Below are 18,352 nucleotides of genomic sequence, written 5' to 3' on the forward strand. Positions count from 1 at the left end.
TTGGATCAAAAAAAGTTGTGAAAAAAATGTGATATGGTTTCTTCTCAGATTTTCATGACGAACATATATTACCGAAAAACTTAAAAAATTTTGATTTCTTATACCTTAAATCGCTATTTTTGAATCTGATGCTTGATTTTGTACAATTAAAATCTATAATTCAAAGATTAAGAATCCACCCACAAGATGATAGAAACCGATTATGTGTACCATAAAATTGCGCAATGGCTGTATAAATCAAGCCTATTTTTCAATCTCAATTGATGCGCGATTGAAATTAAGGTTCATGGAACATAAAATCGTGGTTGATTTCATTATTTGATGAAAAATTTGGATGAACTAGGAAGAACATTGATGAACATCGAAGAACGACGAAGAACAAATTTTCAATTTTTAATATTTTTTTTAATCTTAATTTTAGATTTTATTAAAATTAGATTTAGATAAAATATTTTCGAAATTAAATTAAGAATTTCAGAAAATCAATAATTGAAATTTGAAAAATAAGAAAATGAATTAAAAAAGCAAAATACCTTAATTACCCTTAAATAAGGTTTGACCAAGCTAAAAAAATAAATCTAAAAACAACCAATGAAAATTAAGTATAGTGATGGTCATTTTGAGAGTGACCATGCTAGAATTTTTATTGAGAATTTCCATTTTCCTTTTTATTATATTATTTTAAGTGTTAAGTTTGAATTTTTTTGATGCAATATTCTGATAAAGCTTTAACATTAGAACACGTGATGATAACATATAAATAGTTCTCCTCTATTATATTTAAAGAAATTAGTTGAAAGTTATAAAAAAAAAAAAAGAAAAAAACAATTATATTAATATTTAAAAGTCCGACGAAATTTAATATTAAGTTAGGGTGCGGCTAAGGCTTTATAAGTATTTTTTTTTTCTAAAAAAGGTGTTCACTTATAGCAAAGTGCTCAAGCGTGTCCATTTTGACATCTCTTGCTTGTTAACATTTTCCTAATAGGTACATATATATTCAAGTTAATGTTAAACTCAACTCCACTACTAGATTTTTATCTCATATTTATTTGATTCTAAATTTTGTAGCTTGAGCTGTAAATATTGGATTAATTGGGGCAAGAAAATTAGACTAAATCACGAAAAATGATAAAGTCACTCGCTCGTACAAAACTCACTATTTTCTTATCAAATAACGAATACATCCTGACCATCAAACAACATAAATTAACCAAGATCACATTACTTGGTTATTATTTTAAGATATCAAAGTACCGTATTACAACATATATAGTTTAAAGTTCACGTAACCAGTTTGTATATCCTCATATTCCTGTAATGATATGCTCATTCAAAAGTTCGTGTTTGAAGATTCTTCACCACATTAGCATCCAATTGGAATGCCCTGGTAAGAACATCGACGGAGATCGAAGTATCAGCCCCGAATGTAGCGGCAGCTGTGGTAACAACACCAGGATTTTGGCTGGTAAATGCGGAAAGTGCAACAGCAGGAGTTTTCCCAACATTTGATTCAAAATGAATTAGGCCTTGAGGAAAGATAAAAACATCTCCCTTGTGTAGTATCTTGGCGAATAACTTGTTTTTACCATTTGGTTGGTTTGTGGTTACGAAACCAGCATAGAAAGTTCCTTCAAGGACTGTAAGGACCTCGGTGGCACGAGGATGATGGTGGGGAGTATTAACGCCATAAGGTGCAACGTCGATTCTAGCCAGTGATAAACCGAGGGTGTTTAGCCCCGGAAGGTTAGCTGGGGTAACTCGTGTAACGTTGGAGCCAACTTGGTTGTCTGTGTTTCCTGGCTTGTCTAGACCTTGGAAATGAAAATCGTCGACCTTGACAGCCATTGGATTCTTACAAAACAATCCATTCACAAACACTGCATAGTATAACAAATGTAATAACCATATATAATATATTTTTGGTATGAACATTAACATTATAACAACAACAACCTTGTCAAAAAAAAAAAAAAAAAAAAAAAAACCAACAATAACAAAGTCTTGGTCCCAAAATAGTCGGTCGGCTAACAAAATTTTCATAACGAAGTAATTCCTCTATCCCATAAAACATGACAAAGTCAAACTTGCATATATGGCAATGCACTTGTTTAACTTTATTTTTATATAATTACTTATTAATAAAATTTATTCTTAAAATAATATTATTAAACGTTATATTAAAAATTTAAAACCTATCTTGCAACCTATTTTATGATAAAATATATTATTATAATTTTTTTTAATTACTTTTATCAACAAAAAAATCACAAAATTATTTTTTACTTCCAAAAATTTCAAAAGTTTTATTTTACCACTAATAAATAATTAAAAATTGTGTTTTTACCACCTGCCATAAAAAAGCTAATGAAATTTTTTAAATTCTTTGATTTTTGTGCCAAACCCAACATCTTTAGGGGTTTTGAGGGGCATATTGACTGTTTGGCTCCAGTTTGAGATCAGAATTGACAAAAAATAATCTGAAATGCTTCCTTTTGCGTGTTTAAAAATACCTCACACGCAAACCGAGTTATTTCCTATTATTTTTTGTCAATTTTGACTTTCAATTGGACCAAAAGGACCAAAATGTCCCCCTAAGCTTACGAGCAACATGTTTTGCGCACGAAAATCAATTTTTTTTTTAAACCGTTAAATTTAACGGTTTTCTTGACTATAGGTAGTAAAAAACAATTTTTAGAAATTTTTTTAGAGGTAAAATAAATTTTTTGGTAGTAAAAAACAATTTCGTGATTTTTTTTGTGGTAGAAGTAAAAAAAATCATATTTTGATAATGTTAGTAAAAATTTATGGTCAAACCTAATGCATGAATAATGAAAAATAATCCAACTTCTCATGTATTATGGGACGAAAAGAGTATGTAAAAAAGAAAAAAGGACTTACATGCATCCTTAGGGTCGTTTATAGCGACACAGAAATCTTGTAGCTGATTAGGGTCAGTTGCGTTGGCGACATAGGAAGATAGGGTAACAAAAACAATAAAGGCTAAGAAATGACGAGTTCCCATCTGTTTTATTATTACTTTGCTACACTCGATATTTTTTTGCTACTACGTATATGTTGTGTTTACGGCTTTTGCTGAAGTTGTTGTTAAAGGGTGTCTGAATGATGTCTTTTATAGCAAAATGTTACTCCGTATATGTTTTATTGTCAATGAATGGGTCACTTATTCTGAATTTTATTTCTTCAGATGTTTAGTTTTCAAAGAAGAGTAGTTTAAGTCAATTGGGCAGGTAACGAATTGGTCCACTTCGTGTTTTTAAACTTTACGAGGATTCAACATTATCCAATATTTAGCCCACGGATTTCTAGAAGCAACTAAAAACATTGATTGAAAAACAAAATAGAGTTATCTTTCTTAGCTTATCTTTGACCTCCGTAGGCCGTAGCAAATAGATGATAATTATTAGCAAATAGAAGATAATAATTATATTATGTAGGAATTAAATAAACGATGAGATTTATATCTATTTACTTTACTATACCATAAAACACAGTATCTAAGTATCTTCTAGCTATTTTACAGCAACTCTTTGGTGCAGAATGCTACACTGTGACGGGAATTATCCGAGTTATTTTGTTAGGGGTTATCCAAGTTATTCAGTTAGGGGTTACTCGAGTTACTCGGCCAGACTTTATTTAATTTGAGGGGTTCGGTCAAGGGTTACTTGAGGGATTCAATCAAATAGGTTTTACTTGAGGGGTTACTCGGTCAGGGGTTACTTGAGTTACTCGGTCAGGGATTACTCGAGTTACTCGGTTTAAGGAGTTCGGTTAGGGGTTAATCGAGTAATTTAATCAGGGGTTACATAAGGACTTCGGTCAGGGGTTACTTGAGGGTTCAATCAGGGATTTCAGGGGTTACTTAGTCAGGGTTACTTGGTTAGGGGTTACTCGAGTGGTTCAATCATGGATTACTCGAGGGGTTACTTAATCAGGGGTTACTTGAGGGGTAGCTCGATTAGTAGTAACTCAAGAAACCCTTGACCGAGAAACTTGAGTAACCCGGGCAACTCAAGTAACCCCCGATCGAGAAACTCGAGTAACCCCTACAACTTGAGTAAACCCTGAACGAGAAACTCGGGTAACGCCTAATCGAGTAACTTGAGTAACCCTTGTTGCACAATACATCATACCGTATATAACCAAATGTGATAGTTTTATGATAATTATATTATGTAGGTTGTATAAGGTAACGTGGATATATATGAGATGAAATATGCTACCTCTTCTTTTTTTTTCCTATTATTTGAATAAAGGGATATTATTCGTGAAATATATATATATGTGTGTGTATGCGCGCGCGCACACATATATATAGTGGAAATAAAACCCGAGCCTAAGGAAAAAATCACAATTAATATAACAAAAAAACATAAATAACTAGATTAGAGAAAAGATTAAATTACCCTTGATGCGTGCTTCGCTCGACCAACAGAGCTCTTACTTGAGAAAGCTATGCCTCACAAGCGCAAGGGCCTCCGATGATATCCACCCACAACGCGACCCCGACCGGTCTCTTACTTGGAGGTTAGCCAAGTCGGACCAAAACACTACTCGAGTAACTAATAAGCTTTAAGGTTTTCTCTCAAGTGGATATGCCTTTTTGAGCTCTTACTCAAGTAGAGATGGCAATGGATCTGGACCCGACCCGGATCCGTGGATCACGGATCTGGGTCTTCAAATTTTGGACCCGACGGATCCGGGTCCTGTTGACAAAAACGGATCTGGATTTGGGTATGGGCCCTAGACCCGGATCCAGATCCGTGGACCCGTTTTTTTTATTTTTCCTATTAAAAAAAAATAAAATTGTTTGTTTCTTTATTAAAATTTTTGATAATGTTAGTAATGATAAAGATTAACCCTTTCAAGAGATGAATTTTGGATGCTCATATTATATACATCATCGTTGCTTTTTCACTAGCTCATATGTAACATCGTATTTTTTTTGTTGTTTATAATTTTAATTCAAAATATGAATGTATAAGTTGGTTGAACTTAATAACCAACAACGTAAGTTTGAAATAAGTTTTTTGATCCGAACATTACATTTATTGTAAAAAACTAGGCAAAGTATATTGGACCCGTTTTGGACCCGGATCGGGACCCGGATCCATTGGACCCGACGAATCCGGATCCGAGTCTTCATTTTCTAGACCCGACGGATCCGGGTCGGGTCTGGATCCTATATACAAAACGGATCTGGATTCGGGTCTATTCGGACCCGGTCCAGATCCGACCCGTTGCCATCCCTATACTCAAGTGAGTTTTCCCAATTCTCGAGAAGGATATTTATAGGGAAACTCAAGTGAGAAATATACCCTCTCATCAATGTGGGAGGGTTGGTAAAATCAATTTTCCCTTTTTAGTTTTAAATAAAAAATAAAAGAAAATAGCCAACAACTAATTAATCAACAAGTAGCATTCTAAGAGGAGAGGTTAGGTAAGGACCACAAGGGGAGGGGGGGACCAATACTTGATCCCCAAGGCTCCCAAAAAACTGCCACTCATCACTCTTAGCTCCAATGAGCGGTTGCCACATGGCAGGCCAAGACTTGGCACCCAAGTAGCCTTGCTGGCACTTGGTGCGCGTGGCTAGGCCTATTGTTGGGCGCACGGTTTGTGCACCAGTGCTGCTTCCTTGGCTCATCAAGACAGGCATTGCTTGCGGGCTGTTGGCCGAGGACATTGTGCGCCACACTGCTAGCACGCTAGCGCGCTGCTAGCTCGATCCTGCTATTGTCCCACACATGCTAGCACGGCTTGCTAGCCATGTGCTAGCATTGGTGCGCTAGCATGCCGTAGCACAAACCAGCCAGCCTAGGTTCGGTTTCGTGCACATGATAGCCACCTTAATATACCAAGTGCCCCTAGCACTCAGTTTTCTCAAGGCATTCCAATGCTAAAGGTATTTTGGTAACTTGTTGATTACTTATTGATTTTACCGAGTCTCGTCTTTTATTAATTCGACTCGACTTGCGACGCTTGGTCTCGACGCTCCTAGCTCGATTTTCGACGTCTAAATTTATATTACTCGAGAAACTCATTAATTTGTTTTGAATTAATTTGTCGTGTCGGATCGTTAGGTTCTTGGGTGTGACCTGAAGGGTTCAGTCAAGATTAAGCTGTAATATTAATTATTCATTGATATTATTGATCGGAAGCAACCTCCACCTAGGTATTCCGATTACTTGACCTTACTGAATAATTAGCTTTATAATTGCTAGAAACCTCTATCGGGACAAGTGTGCTATTAGTGTATAACCTTTTTCCTATGTCACTTAATGTCTCTTCATGAACTATAAGGTAAGATTATTCGTCATCCTTATTACGTCCAAAAGTGTTTCTTGAAATCCGAGTATGACTGTCAATAATCAAATCATTTCTAAAATCCATCTGAGCACGACCATGCGTTTTTACAGTCTTGCTCTTTGAGAGGCGTTGTAAACAACAAAGACATGTTCCATAGTAGGGGGACATTCCCAGTCTTGTAATGTCAACTTCTCTTACTAAGAGGACCTAGCCGCCCGAGTGGCCGTTATAATCTCCATGTATGGCAAATATTTGACTAACATCAAAACGAACTAGTACTTAAATAAGAGATCTCAAAATACTCATGGTCAAGGAAAGAGGTTCCGATAGCAATAATGAGAAGTATACTTATGACAATTTTTAAATCTCTTAAAGTATTCTCATAGGTCGATCTAGTATGGTTCTAAACCAATACCTGTGCAAATGATTTATGACAATCATGCCCTTGTAGCACAAGAAACGGTTCTATAAATCAAACCACACACTAATCTCAAGCGGTCATTAATCGTCCATCATTTAAATGACATCGATTAGGGATAACTTGCGATTATAATATTCAATGTTCAATTTATAGGTGTTTCTTTATCCAAGACTGGTCTTGATACTCTATTTTGAATATTCTTAGAATCGAATGGACTCCATATTCTAAACCACAATTAAATAGAAACGGAGTGATAAAATTGCATGAAATTAAATTACTCCAATACCTTAATGGTTCATCTTAGTGTCTTACATTAAAATGTTCAAAAATTAATTAAACACTAAACAAAGAAATCAAAGCCAATCTCCAACGTGCCTGATTCCCATTGCCTCAACGTTCTTGTTGTGCTTCAGTTGAGGAAGAGGTTTAGTTGTGGATCGGCTACATTGTCGTCCGTTCCAACTTTACAAATTCTGATTTCACCCTCTGATGTCCATTGCCTTATTATGTGAAATCGCCACTTGACATGTTTGACCTTCTGAAGCTCCCTTGGTTCTTTGGCCTGAGCAATAGCTCCATTGTTGTCACAATAGTGGGCTATTGGACCCTTGATGGAGGGTACAACATCAAGTTCACCAACGAACTTACGAATTCAAACTACCTCCTTAACCGCTTCAGCAGTTGTAGAATATGCAGTTGTGATCTACTTGACACTCTTACAACTAAATGCTCCTCCTTTTAGACATAATACATATCCAGATTGTTATTTGAAATCGTCTATGCTTGTTTGGAAGCTTGCGTCGGTATAACCTAAACTACTAATTCTTCTGAGCCACCATATACTAGGAATTTATCCTTATTCCTTTTCAGATTCTTTAGGATATTCTTGGTTGTAGTCCAATTTGCCTCTCCTGAGTCTGGTTGGTATCGGCTCGTAGTGCTCAAGGCATAAGATACATTTGGCCTAGTACATATCATGGCATACATGATCAATCAAATAATTGAATCATATGGACACTACTTCTTGTCAAATAATTCATCCTTGTGTCACTCATCAAGTGTCTTTGGACACTACTTCTTGCTCAGGGTTATGCCATGTAACATGGGTAGGTGACCTCTTTTGGCCTCCTACATACTAAATTGTGTTGGTATCTGTAGACACCCATTTGTGTCTCCCCAAAACCAAACTCGATGATGAATACTTTTCACGTCGAATCATAATCGAATGAAGTGAAAGTGTGGAAAGTCTAGTGTTGTGGTTAGTTTTTAATTCTCTTATTTCTCTCTGTTTTTGAAAACCTATTTTATGAAAAAATCCAATCCAGTTTAGTTTGGTACATGGCAAGGGTCCAATAATAGTGTAGTTGGATTGGGTTAAAAAAGAGCTTTCCAACGATATATTATAAGCCCAATTCCGATGAATAATGAGGAAGTTATGGCCAAATTACTAAACTAGGCCCGATTTGATCTTTATAAGCGTCCCAATGATCTAGAGGAGGGCCTATTATGATGTATCATTCCTTATGCAATTAGGATTGATTATAGTCTTCTAGAATCTTCTAGAAGGTTCTTTTGAATCCTAATTTGATTAGCATTGATAATTGAGTTCTAAGAGTTTTATTTAGAATAAAAGAAGTGTTTTAAAGGAAATTACAGTTTTATCCCTCGTACGCTTAAATTTTATCAAAATATGAAAATGTGTGAAAAAACTGTCTGCAGCGCTGCACTACAGGCTGTCGCCTGGCGACAGGCTCTGTTGTTTGGCGACAGAGGCTTGTGTGGCGACAGCGTCGTGTTTTATTCTTTTCGAAACTATGATTATTTTTTATCATATTCCGGCTGATTTTCGTTATAAATAGCCTCCTAAAACCCCCATTTTTAATCACCAACTCTCATCAAGAAATTCTTGATACTCTTTCTCTCTCTCTTTTCTAAACCAACTTTTCACAAACACAAAATTTCGCATTCACAAGATCTAGACACACCTAGCCAAGTTCGAAGTTGCCTTCACCCTAGATGTGAAAGGTTTGATATTTCTGAGGAGTTGGTCCCAAATTTCTATTTCAATTATTTAATTTAATTATTTGATTTTATTATTTTCCTTGAAGTTACTAACGTGTGTATTTTGTTATTAGAAAGAGATACGAGGCATCCAAGTAAGTACTTTAATTGCTTTATTGATATTTTGATATAGAAATCATGTTTAGGTTGTTATTTTGATTCCTATTATCATGTTAGGATGTTTTTTCTAGTATCATGTTAGGATGCTTTTCCTTAGTATCATATTTAGGGTGATTTGCTTATATCAATTATGATTCATGTGATGCTTCCTATTCTCTTTCCTAATAGCATGTTAGTATCATGTTAGGGCTAAAGCTTTGATTTTTATTGTTTAATGACATGCTAGGATTTGTTATTAATCTTGTTAGTGTCATGTCTAGGATCTTGCTATTATTATGCTTTAACATGATTATTTTAGTTATGATTATTATTGTTATTATGATTATTTTTATAATTATAATTATGATGATTATTATTTTTGTTATTATGTTGCTTGATAAATTATTTATTGTTATTGCTTGATCACACCTTTTATGCACGTTTAAAGGGAATTGATACTTGTAATCACGCTTAATAAGATAATTAATAATCTTGTTTAGGGTTAATTTGATTATAATACAAGTGATCGCCAATAATAGTTTTGTTTGTGCATTAATATTCAACCAACATAGATTAAACAAGTTTAGGGTAAACGTATTAATTGCATGTTAGTCAGAAAGCGCATATGAATACGAGAAGAATAAAGTAGAAGCCTATTATTAGGGCAGGTTCAATCTCTTTTAGGTTGGATTTGTACCTTCATCCCCGAACTTCTAGTCATGGTTCCAGACCTATTGGAGTTAATGATCTCTTGGATCGTTAAGGGGTGTAAACTTTACTCTGTGAACGGTTTACAAGTTCCTAAAACTTAATTGTTGGCGACTCTTTTGCTCTAGCTTCCTTCCCTTTGGACGCCATCATGCTTAAGTGTATGATCACAGTGGGGTTCAAGTTCGGGGTAATGCTTGAAATATTCCCTACAATTTTTGGCGACTCCGCTGGGGAGGATTTCTATTATAATTCCTGAAATTTATTTCGGCAATGATTTAGAATGAGTGGATGAGACTCGAAAAGTTCTAAGTATTTCATGTGGGTAATTTTGATTAACATTATTGTCATATGCATAAAAAATGATCTCATTGGAAAGACCATCCGTAATGAGTAAAAAACATAGGATTTTTACATGTAGGAAATTTGAGGAATATCTTTCACAACTAGGATCGAAATAATGCTGCAAAAAACTAGAAAATTTTACAAACACAGAAAGCTGCTAAGGCATTTAGGAACTGACGTCTAGCAAACAAAGACTGTCGCCGAGGATATGGCTATGTCGCCGAGCGACAATTTTGTCCGCCAGGCGACAGGGCTATATTGCGGCAACATTCCCTCTTGGCTGGCACTGCATTCTTCCAGTATCGAGCCAGAAATATGAGTTCTAATTTCGACCAGTTCTAGCACTGTTGGCTCGATTCTACTTCCGGATTGAGTTTTTCTCACTTTTCTGAAACCCATATGTGTTCTACATATGGACATAATCCTCTGGGAATTCATGCTTCATCTACCTGATTGAACGCTTTGAGCAACAAAGGGTACATCCTAGAATGTTGAATTCACCAAACCATGGAAGCGAGTTTAACTCGCGGGGTCCCATCCACTCGCGCTAACCCTTCCTAAGGTAAGGCTTCCGCGCGGGTGCATCCGGACTCATAACCATGGACCCTCTTTGACTAACCAATATCCTGAACTTTAGAGAGCTAGAGCCATGGTTAGGTTGCAAACTCATTGCATCATATTGTGCCTACTTGACTATATGTGCATTATTTGTTGTGCATACTTAATGTATTTTTCCTAACCGTTTGTTTGACTTGTGTTTAAGCCTTAAATAAACTAATTAATGGCTAAAAGGACTTTGCCTTATTAATTAATTAATTAATTTGAGCAATTAAAGTCTAATAATTTAATCAGAATTGACTTAGTACGACTTTAGGCCTGTCCCGTAGAGTTAAAATACTGAAAGAAGTCCCAGATTAATGCTCCAATAATGGCGCAAAAATTTGGACTGCAACGCCGAGCGATGACGCTGTCGTCTGGCGCTGCACTGCAATGTGCGGCGACAATCCTGTTGCTTTGGCGACAGTCCAGGATTTTGCTCTAGTCATCACGTACGACGAGTCTAATTCAACAGTTTGCTAATCAGTTTGATTATTTTGTTAATAATAGTACCCTTTTTTAGTCCCTAATAGAGTCTAGGCACTTAGTCCCATGGTCTTACACAAGAGTCAAAGCATGTCACTTGCACTCACAAATAAAGCACACACTAATATGTATGTACACTTTGACCATGTCTAGAGAGTCTTGTATGTGCGTGTTTTCCGTCATTTTTGTAGGGGGGTAACTCGGATATTAATCCTCCAATTAAACCACTTGTTTGAACCCCTATACTTGATTTCCAAAAATATACACCCTATTTTTGCTTTTTTCTTTTTCTTTATAAACCCGTAAAGTAAAAGTCAATTTGAGTCAAGTCAATAAAATAAAAAAATGGTTTAATTTATAGCGTGGTCAAGAAAGGAAGGGAGTTTGATCAGAGACAACCTTTTCGTTTAAGTACAACTTTTTGTCAAACCAATCGGTCGAAAAAGGAAAGTCAAGAAGATAATGGCGAGTCAAGAAGAAGTTGATGAGCTCAAGAAGCAAATGGCTGGTGTTACTGTGTTGCTAAAAACCTTAACCCTCCAAATTAATAACCCTGTGAAGAAACAACAAATGGAGCTCATGCAAGAAAGCTTGAGAAAGATATCTAATGATTACAGGTTCCAGGGAATTAGTTCACAAGGGGTCTCGGTGGACAAAGAGCTTCTTTCGCAGAAGTTCAATGCCAACGACATCCCAAAATTCAAGGCAGCTGATAACCCTTATTACTTTCATTTAAGAGCTTTTGAAACAATAATGAATATTAAGGGTATTGAAAGAAAAGTATTTCATTCTTTATTTTACTTATCTCTTGAGACTGTTTGCCAACAATGGTTCTTTTCCCTTGACAAAGAGAAAACCTCTACTTGGGAATCAATTGTAAACGCTTTCATTGATAGGTATAAATGCAATATTCAAGTTCAAACTGATCATAGGGAACTTGAAATACTTAAGCAAAAAGAGAATGAAGGTTTCACTTCTTTCTTCAATAAATGTAGAGAAACCTCTGCTAAGATGATTGAAGTATCGAGTGAAAAGGAATATGTGAGGTTGTTTATCAAAAATCTCCAAGAAAAGTACTCCAAACATCTTAAATATCAAAACAATCTACACACTTTCAAGGCCGTCTATGATATTGGGATTAACATTGAAGACGACCTTACTAAACAAAAAGCTGCTAACAATAACTCCAACAATGGCTGGAAAGGCAAGAAGAACGACAATCCTTCTTCTTCCACAACCACCCACTCAAATAATGTTAGCACCTTTAATTTGAGTGAATTCCTTGCTATGAACAACCAAGGACAAAAGAAACCATTTAGGAGGAACTTTACTCCTATTGGTATGAGTTATGACACCGCATTCGATCGACTGAATGCAAAAGGTCTTATAACTCCTATTGGACCATTTCGGGACCCACCAATTGAAAAGAGGACAGCTATTTGGAATCCCAATGCACACTGCAAATATCACCAAGGTAGGGGCCATCTCACTGAGAATTGTTGGAAGCTTAAGGAAGCTATCCAAGATTTGATTGATAACAATAAACTACCATTGCCCCATGCAAGTAAGAAGCCAAGTATTAAAAATGCACCTCTCTCCGATTCCTTGGCTATATCTGATGAGGAAAACCATGTTAATCCCTCATCTCTCATCAAACCTGTTGAACAAATTCATGCTATCGAAGAAGAGGAGGAAGCCTTTTTCAATGCCATGGATAATTTTCCTTTTGAATAGGAACTTGCAACCAAGGAAGAAGTAAAGATTCTTATATGGTCAATGTGGTACGGAATAAACTTGTTATGTGAAGCTATTGAATTAGCAAAGAAACAAGGAAGGGAGCTTCAAAGCAAGTGTGCTAAAGTTCCACCTATGAAGAAGAAATCATTCCCTCTCCAATTAATTGACACACCCAAGAAGAGTAATAAACTCTATACTCCAATTGGGACTTCCTATGCTAAAATGTTCAAAATTCACTCCGAGAATGGTAAGGTCAAACCTCTCGAACCGAGACCATTTGAATCACTAAAGAGGACAGATAGGTTCTACTGTCCATACCATCAATCAGGGGGACATACTATTGAAAATTGTTTTAAATTCAAAGTTTTAATTCAGAAGATGATTGATGATAAGAAACTGGTTCAAATCCCACAAGAACAAGACATTAGCATCAACGGGGTTTGGGACAGCGATGATGAAGACGCCTATCTTAAGGACATGGAAGAACCTCCACTTTCAATTTCAATAAGTGATTTTTGGGATGAAGAAGATTCACCCATAGACGTCCTCACAAGATCTGGGAGAATGCAACCTCCCATCTCTACACAACCCATTCCTACCGTGCAACAAGTTCCCATACCTATCATAGAAGATAATGATATTGTCAAACAATTCAAGAAGACCTAGGTCGAAATGAACGTATGGAAACTTCTAGCTACATCTCGAGAACATAGGTTGGCGGTAATCAATGCCTTGGATAAGATAGGGATAGATTCCGATACCACTCCTGCGGGGTTGGCTAACTTCCTTACGAGTGATCTTACGAGTGATCTCCCTAGTCCTATCAACTTGATCACCTTTTCTAACAAAGATTTACCTCCAGAAGGTGACAAGCATTACAAGGCTCTAAACCTCACGGTAGTCTGCAAGAGGATGAACGTCCCAATGACTCTTGTAGACAACGGATCGACAATTAACGTTTGTCTACTCAGAACTGCGAGGATGTTAGGCATAAGGGATGAAGACTTAACCCCGTCAACACAAGGAATAAGAGCCTACGACAATACTCGTCGCCAAGCTCTTGGAAAAATCACTATGAATGTAATGGCGGGAGCAATAGAACATGCCACTACCTTCCAAGTGGTAAATATTAAGGCTTCCTTCAACATATTATTGGGACGCCCTTGGTTTCATGACCTCAAGGCTGTCCCTTCATCTCTTCACCAACAGGTAAAAGCCATAGTTGGAGGAATCCTCATCACAATCGATGCTTCACCTATGAGGATTAAAGCTGTAGAAAACCCGATCATTAATGTAGAGCACGATGAGGATGATGAAGGCTTGTGGGAATTTAATAAAGAGGTCTCCTTAATCGAGGAGGATGAAAGGAACCCTCTTTGTCACGACCCCCACTCCAATATGACGGTAAATGCTATTCTCAAGAGGCAGGGACACTTTCTTGGAATGACTCTAGGAAAGAAAAAGGAGATAGCAAAACAAATGGAATTACCTGGCCTCCCTAAGTTAGATACTTTCGGACTTGGTTTCGAACCGACTCGGGATTATTTTAAGCGAGCCTAGAAAAGGTATAAGGCGCGTAGGAACGCTCGCACCCAAAAGAAAGCAATCCCAATGGACCAGTACCCTCTTACTCTCAATGTAAAACCCCCAAATCTCCCTCTACGTAATTACTATATTTATACGTATACAAATACCATAGAAGTACACTTGGGTGTATTACCGCCACGTGAAAACGTAAGGCTTACTTAATGACTCAAATTACAGCGGAAAAAAAAAATAACTAACTTTTATTAATAATAATATGAGTAACCATAATAACTGTTTCAAAATAATCTAATAAAAACTCCACACATAAATAAAATTAACTCCTAACTATGTGATCCCAGTCCCGACTCTAGTACGCGCACGAACAATGTTAGATGACATTATTTATGTTCGGATTAATGTATTATATTTAGGTGTGTTGGGTAAGTGAACTAAGGTCAGTAGGATGATCCATGGTTCCTTGATCATAAATTTCATATTCCTGTGTCTTTTTATATTAGTAGCATGCCAAACAATGTATGTTATAAAGTCATGCACAGATATAGCATCCTATTTTACTAGCCTTTGATCAAAGAAATGTCTTCTAACAATTTCTATCATATGTGATAACACAAACTATTTAAGTAAGCAATTCAAATTTCCTCAAGGATAAATCCAAAATGAATACCAATGGAACCAAAATTCCTTAACCACACAAATAACTAGACGACCCTAATTATACTTAGACTGATGCACATTAGGTGTTTACAAAATCAAATAGTTTCAATTCATTTTGTTCTCGAAAATGATAATGTACTCGATTCTTGATATTGGACGATCGAGCCCGCGTCTCCCAGGAAAGTTACCTACAGCGTCGAGGCGAGCCTTTCCTAGACAGAGAGTCGTACCCATTATAGGCCTCCGAAGAGAACCCGAGCATCTTTTCCCAATCATCTTTCCAAATAAGAAAATAGTTTTTATAGAAAATAATTTTACTTTCGAAGAATGCAAAACTCTATCTGTCCTATATGTCCATCTTAAGTCTACCCATAATTTTCATTTTTCAATTTTAATCTTTCTTAGACCTGGAAATCTGATACGACTTTGTAACACCCCCAAATCTCCCTCTACGTAATTACTATATTTATACGTATACAAATACCGTAGAAGTAGACTTGGGCGTATTACCGCCACGTGAAAACGTAAGGCTTACTTAATTACTCAAATTGCAGCGGAAAAAAAAACTAACTTTTATTAATAATAATATGAGTAACCATAATAAGTGTTTCAAAATAATCTAATAAAAAATCCACACATAAATAAAATTAACTCCTAACTATGTGATCCCAGTCCCGACTCTAGTATGTGCACGAACAACTCCACACCTGAAATCAAGACTGCTTACCAAAATGGTAAACAGGGCGAACCAAAACAAAAAGGAAAATAGATTAGCAAAAACTCTAAGTACGTATAAGCGCAAGGCATGTAAATACTTTTAGTAGTCAAACATGCTTTAGAAATAACCATTTGACTTGTCACAAGTCACATTCAAAATTAGACTTTCTAAAATTAAACCTTCCAAGGGTAGTAATGATCATCATTAAAACTTTCCAATTTTAAAAGTATAATTCCAAACCAATTTTCCTCACCTAAGTTCATGGTCTTACTTAACCAAATCATACAAAGTTCATGGTCTTACTTAACCAGTCCCGGGTATAGAGACAATTAAAATATCAAATACTCAGGCTCATAATGAGCTGCAAATTAATTGAACCAAGTGATTTATAAATCAAACAACTTTTATTCATTCGATCAACACTTTTAGAGATCAAACCTTCAATTATATACTTTAACTTGTCATGAAAATTGTTAACTTAAATATTCATACACAACATTAATTCAAACAATCATTAAAACAAACATTATACAAAACACGCATTAAAAAATTGTATCAAGGACCTAGCCACCCATACGTACCTTGATCACGAGAACAAAAAGGTACGACTACTAAACTTGACCACGATCGAGAGACTCCTCCTACACAAATAAAATAACCTTAATTAATATAAGGTTAACAAAATAACACAAAAACAAAAGCACTATTCTATTGTGCATGAACTACCTAAATATTAACCTTTATCAAAATAGTGCTATTAGTATAGTTGGGTGGTCATTGGTGGCGGAAGAGGTAGTTGTTTGGTGGCAACAACTTGGTTATGGGTTGCAGAGTTTATTTAAGCTAGATAGAGTAAGAAGAAGGTGTGATGAGATAGAGAGTAGAGAAGAGAATTTCTGATTTGGTGTGAATAAGTGGGAAGAATTAAGGGTCTATTTATAGTGTTTAAGGGGTAGTAAGATAAAGTTAAAGGAGGATTGAGATTAACATGGGAACATGATAAATGTAAGTTTGTTAAATGAATATGAGTGAAATTTAGTCTAGGTTAATTCTTGTGGAAAAATCCAATGGAAAGGATTAGAGATGGAAGTAAGATAGATGCTAATATGGTGAAGAAAAATATATTAAGAAGTTTAAGTTTAATGGATAAAGATAAGTAAGCACTTGGTTTGAGTTTCATAACTCACGGCCAATTTTTTATTTTTTATTTATTTTATTTTATTTTTTTGAAATCATAGTTTAAGATAATGATTTGAAGTAAAAAAAATATATTAGATAATGTCAAACTAAAATAGTTGTATATCATAAAATATGAACGAACCAAAATAATTAATTATTATTGATTTAAGGTACTAAAATAAATAATTAAATACTTATTTTTGGCACCAAAAATTAATTTTGGCTCCTAATTCAAATAATTGAATAAATTATTAAAATATTTATTTTCAAAATTTTGGGGTTTTACACTCAACGGACAGTTCATAAGGGAAGGAGAGGACTATCCATGCCATGAATTTCCCGAACCTTTTGTTGTAAATGGCATAAGGCAACCTGGGTTCGAAATCATTCTGGATTGCTACTTTCTAGATGAGATCTCAACTCCTATTCACAAGGAGAAAGCACCCCCATGCTTTGACTTTAATGTCATGGGACTACTATTTGGGCACAAAAAGGATGAGCCGAAATATGTAGAGGATAATTCCTCGCTCATCCAAACGGTCCTAAAAAGCGAGAACTTTGACCCTTCAAAGCTCATCACTCCAGCGGAAGGTTTGACGCAAGGATGGCGCAAGACGGTCAAGGTGACTACTCCGAGTGGAAGAAAAATCTTAATAACAACAGGGCAAGGACCAATGTTTAAAGAGTCGTCTGAGTCAAAGTCAGAGTCTTTTCATGTATAGTCTTCCAAGTCTTTAGCTGTAGCACCCCCTGTTTCTAATTCTTCTATTTCTACTCCTAGGATAGTTAGAAATTATGTCCCTGAGGGAATTTCTCTTTTCGTTGTAATGATTTCAGAATTTAATAATATGTCTTCTTCCTCTTACTCCTCGTGTTTTTCATTAACCCAAGATGACGAGCATTGGTTAACTAACAATGAAAATGACAAAGAAATTATTAAAGCAATGGAAACACTTGAAAAGAAAACACCGATAATTGAGGATATTGAAACGGTTGATATCTCAAATGATTCAACCATTAAAAGAGAAGTTAAAATAGGATTAACGCTTCATAAACAAGAAAGAACCGATTTAATTAATCTACTCATAGAATTTATCGATTTATTTGCTTGGTCATATGAAGATATGCCAGGTATTAATAGAGAAATAGCTCAACACACTATACCACTAATTATAGGAATGAAACCTGTAAAACAAAAGATGCGTCGAATGAAACCCGACGTAAATCTTAAAATAAAAGAAGAAGTTCAAAAACAAATAACTGCAGGTTTTATTAGGGTATCCAAATACCCCGAATGGGTAGCAAATGTGGTCCCAGTTCGAAAAAGGATGGAAGGGTAAGAATGTGTGTCGACTATCGAAATTTAAATAAGGCAAGTCCAAAGGACGACTTCCCTTTACCACACATCGATATTTTAGTAGATAATACAACAAATCATGCACTTCTCTCATTTATGGATGGATACGCTG

The 18,352-nt window shown here is 35.7% G+C and overlaps 1 protein-coding gene across 1 annotated transcript; it reads right to left on the reverse strand.

Moving 5' to 3' along the window:
- Positions 1–1,130: 1,130 nt before the first annotated feature.
- LOC110734008 (germin-like protein) lies at positions 1,131–3,121 on the reverse strand. Its single transcript, XM_021914062.1, has 2 exons — positions 2,902–3,121; positions 1,131–1,880 (listed from the first exon to the last, which is right to left on the reverse strand). The coding sequence occupies exons 1-2, from the start codon at positions 3,023–3,025 to the stop codon at positions 1,330–1,332; spliced, it is 675 nt and encodes a 224-aa protein (XP_021769754.1). The 5' UTR covers positions 3,026–3,121; the 3' UTR covers positions 1,131–1,329.
- Positions 3,122–18,352: the final 15,231 nt, after the last annotated feature.

This window comes from Chenopodium quinoa, unplaced genomic scaffold (assembly GCF_001683475.1).
Source record: "Chenopodium quinoa cultivar QQ74 unplaced genomic scaffold, ASM168347v1, whole genome shotgun sequence".
In the NCBI taxonomy this organism is placed as follows: Eukaryota; Viridiplantae; Streptophyta; class Magnoliopsida; order Caryophyllales; family Amaranthaceae; genus Chenopodium; species Chenopodium quinoa.

Excerpts from the sequence above, each read along its gene's own strand:
- LOC110734008 (XM_021914062.1), bottom strand. The coding sequence starts at position 3,025 with ATGGGAACTCGTCATTTCTTAGCCTTTATTGTTTTTGTTACCCTATCT. Across the intron at positions 1,881-2,901 it reads AAACGACCCTAAGGATGCAT|TGTTTGTGAATGGATTGTTT; the intron begins GTAAGTCCTTTT and ends TATACTATGCAG.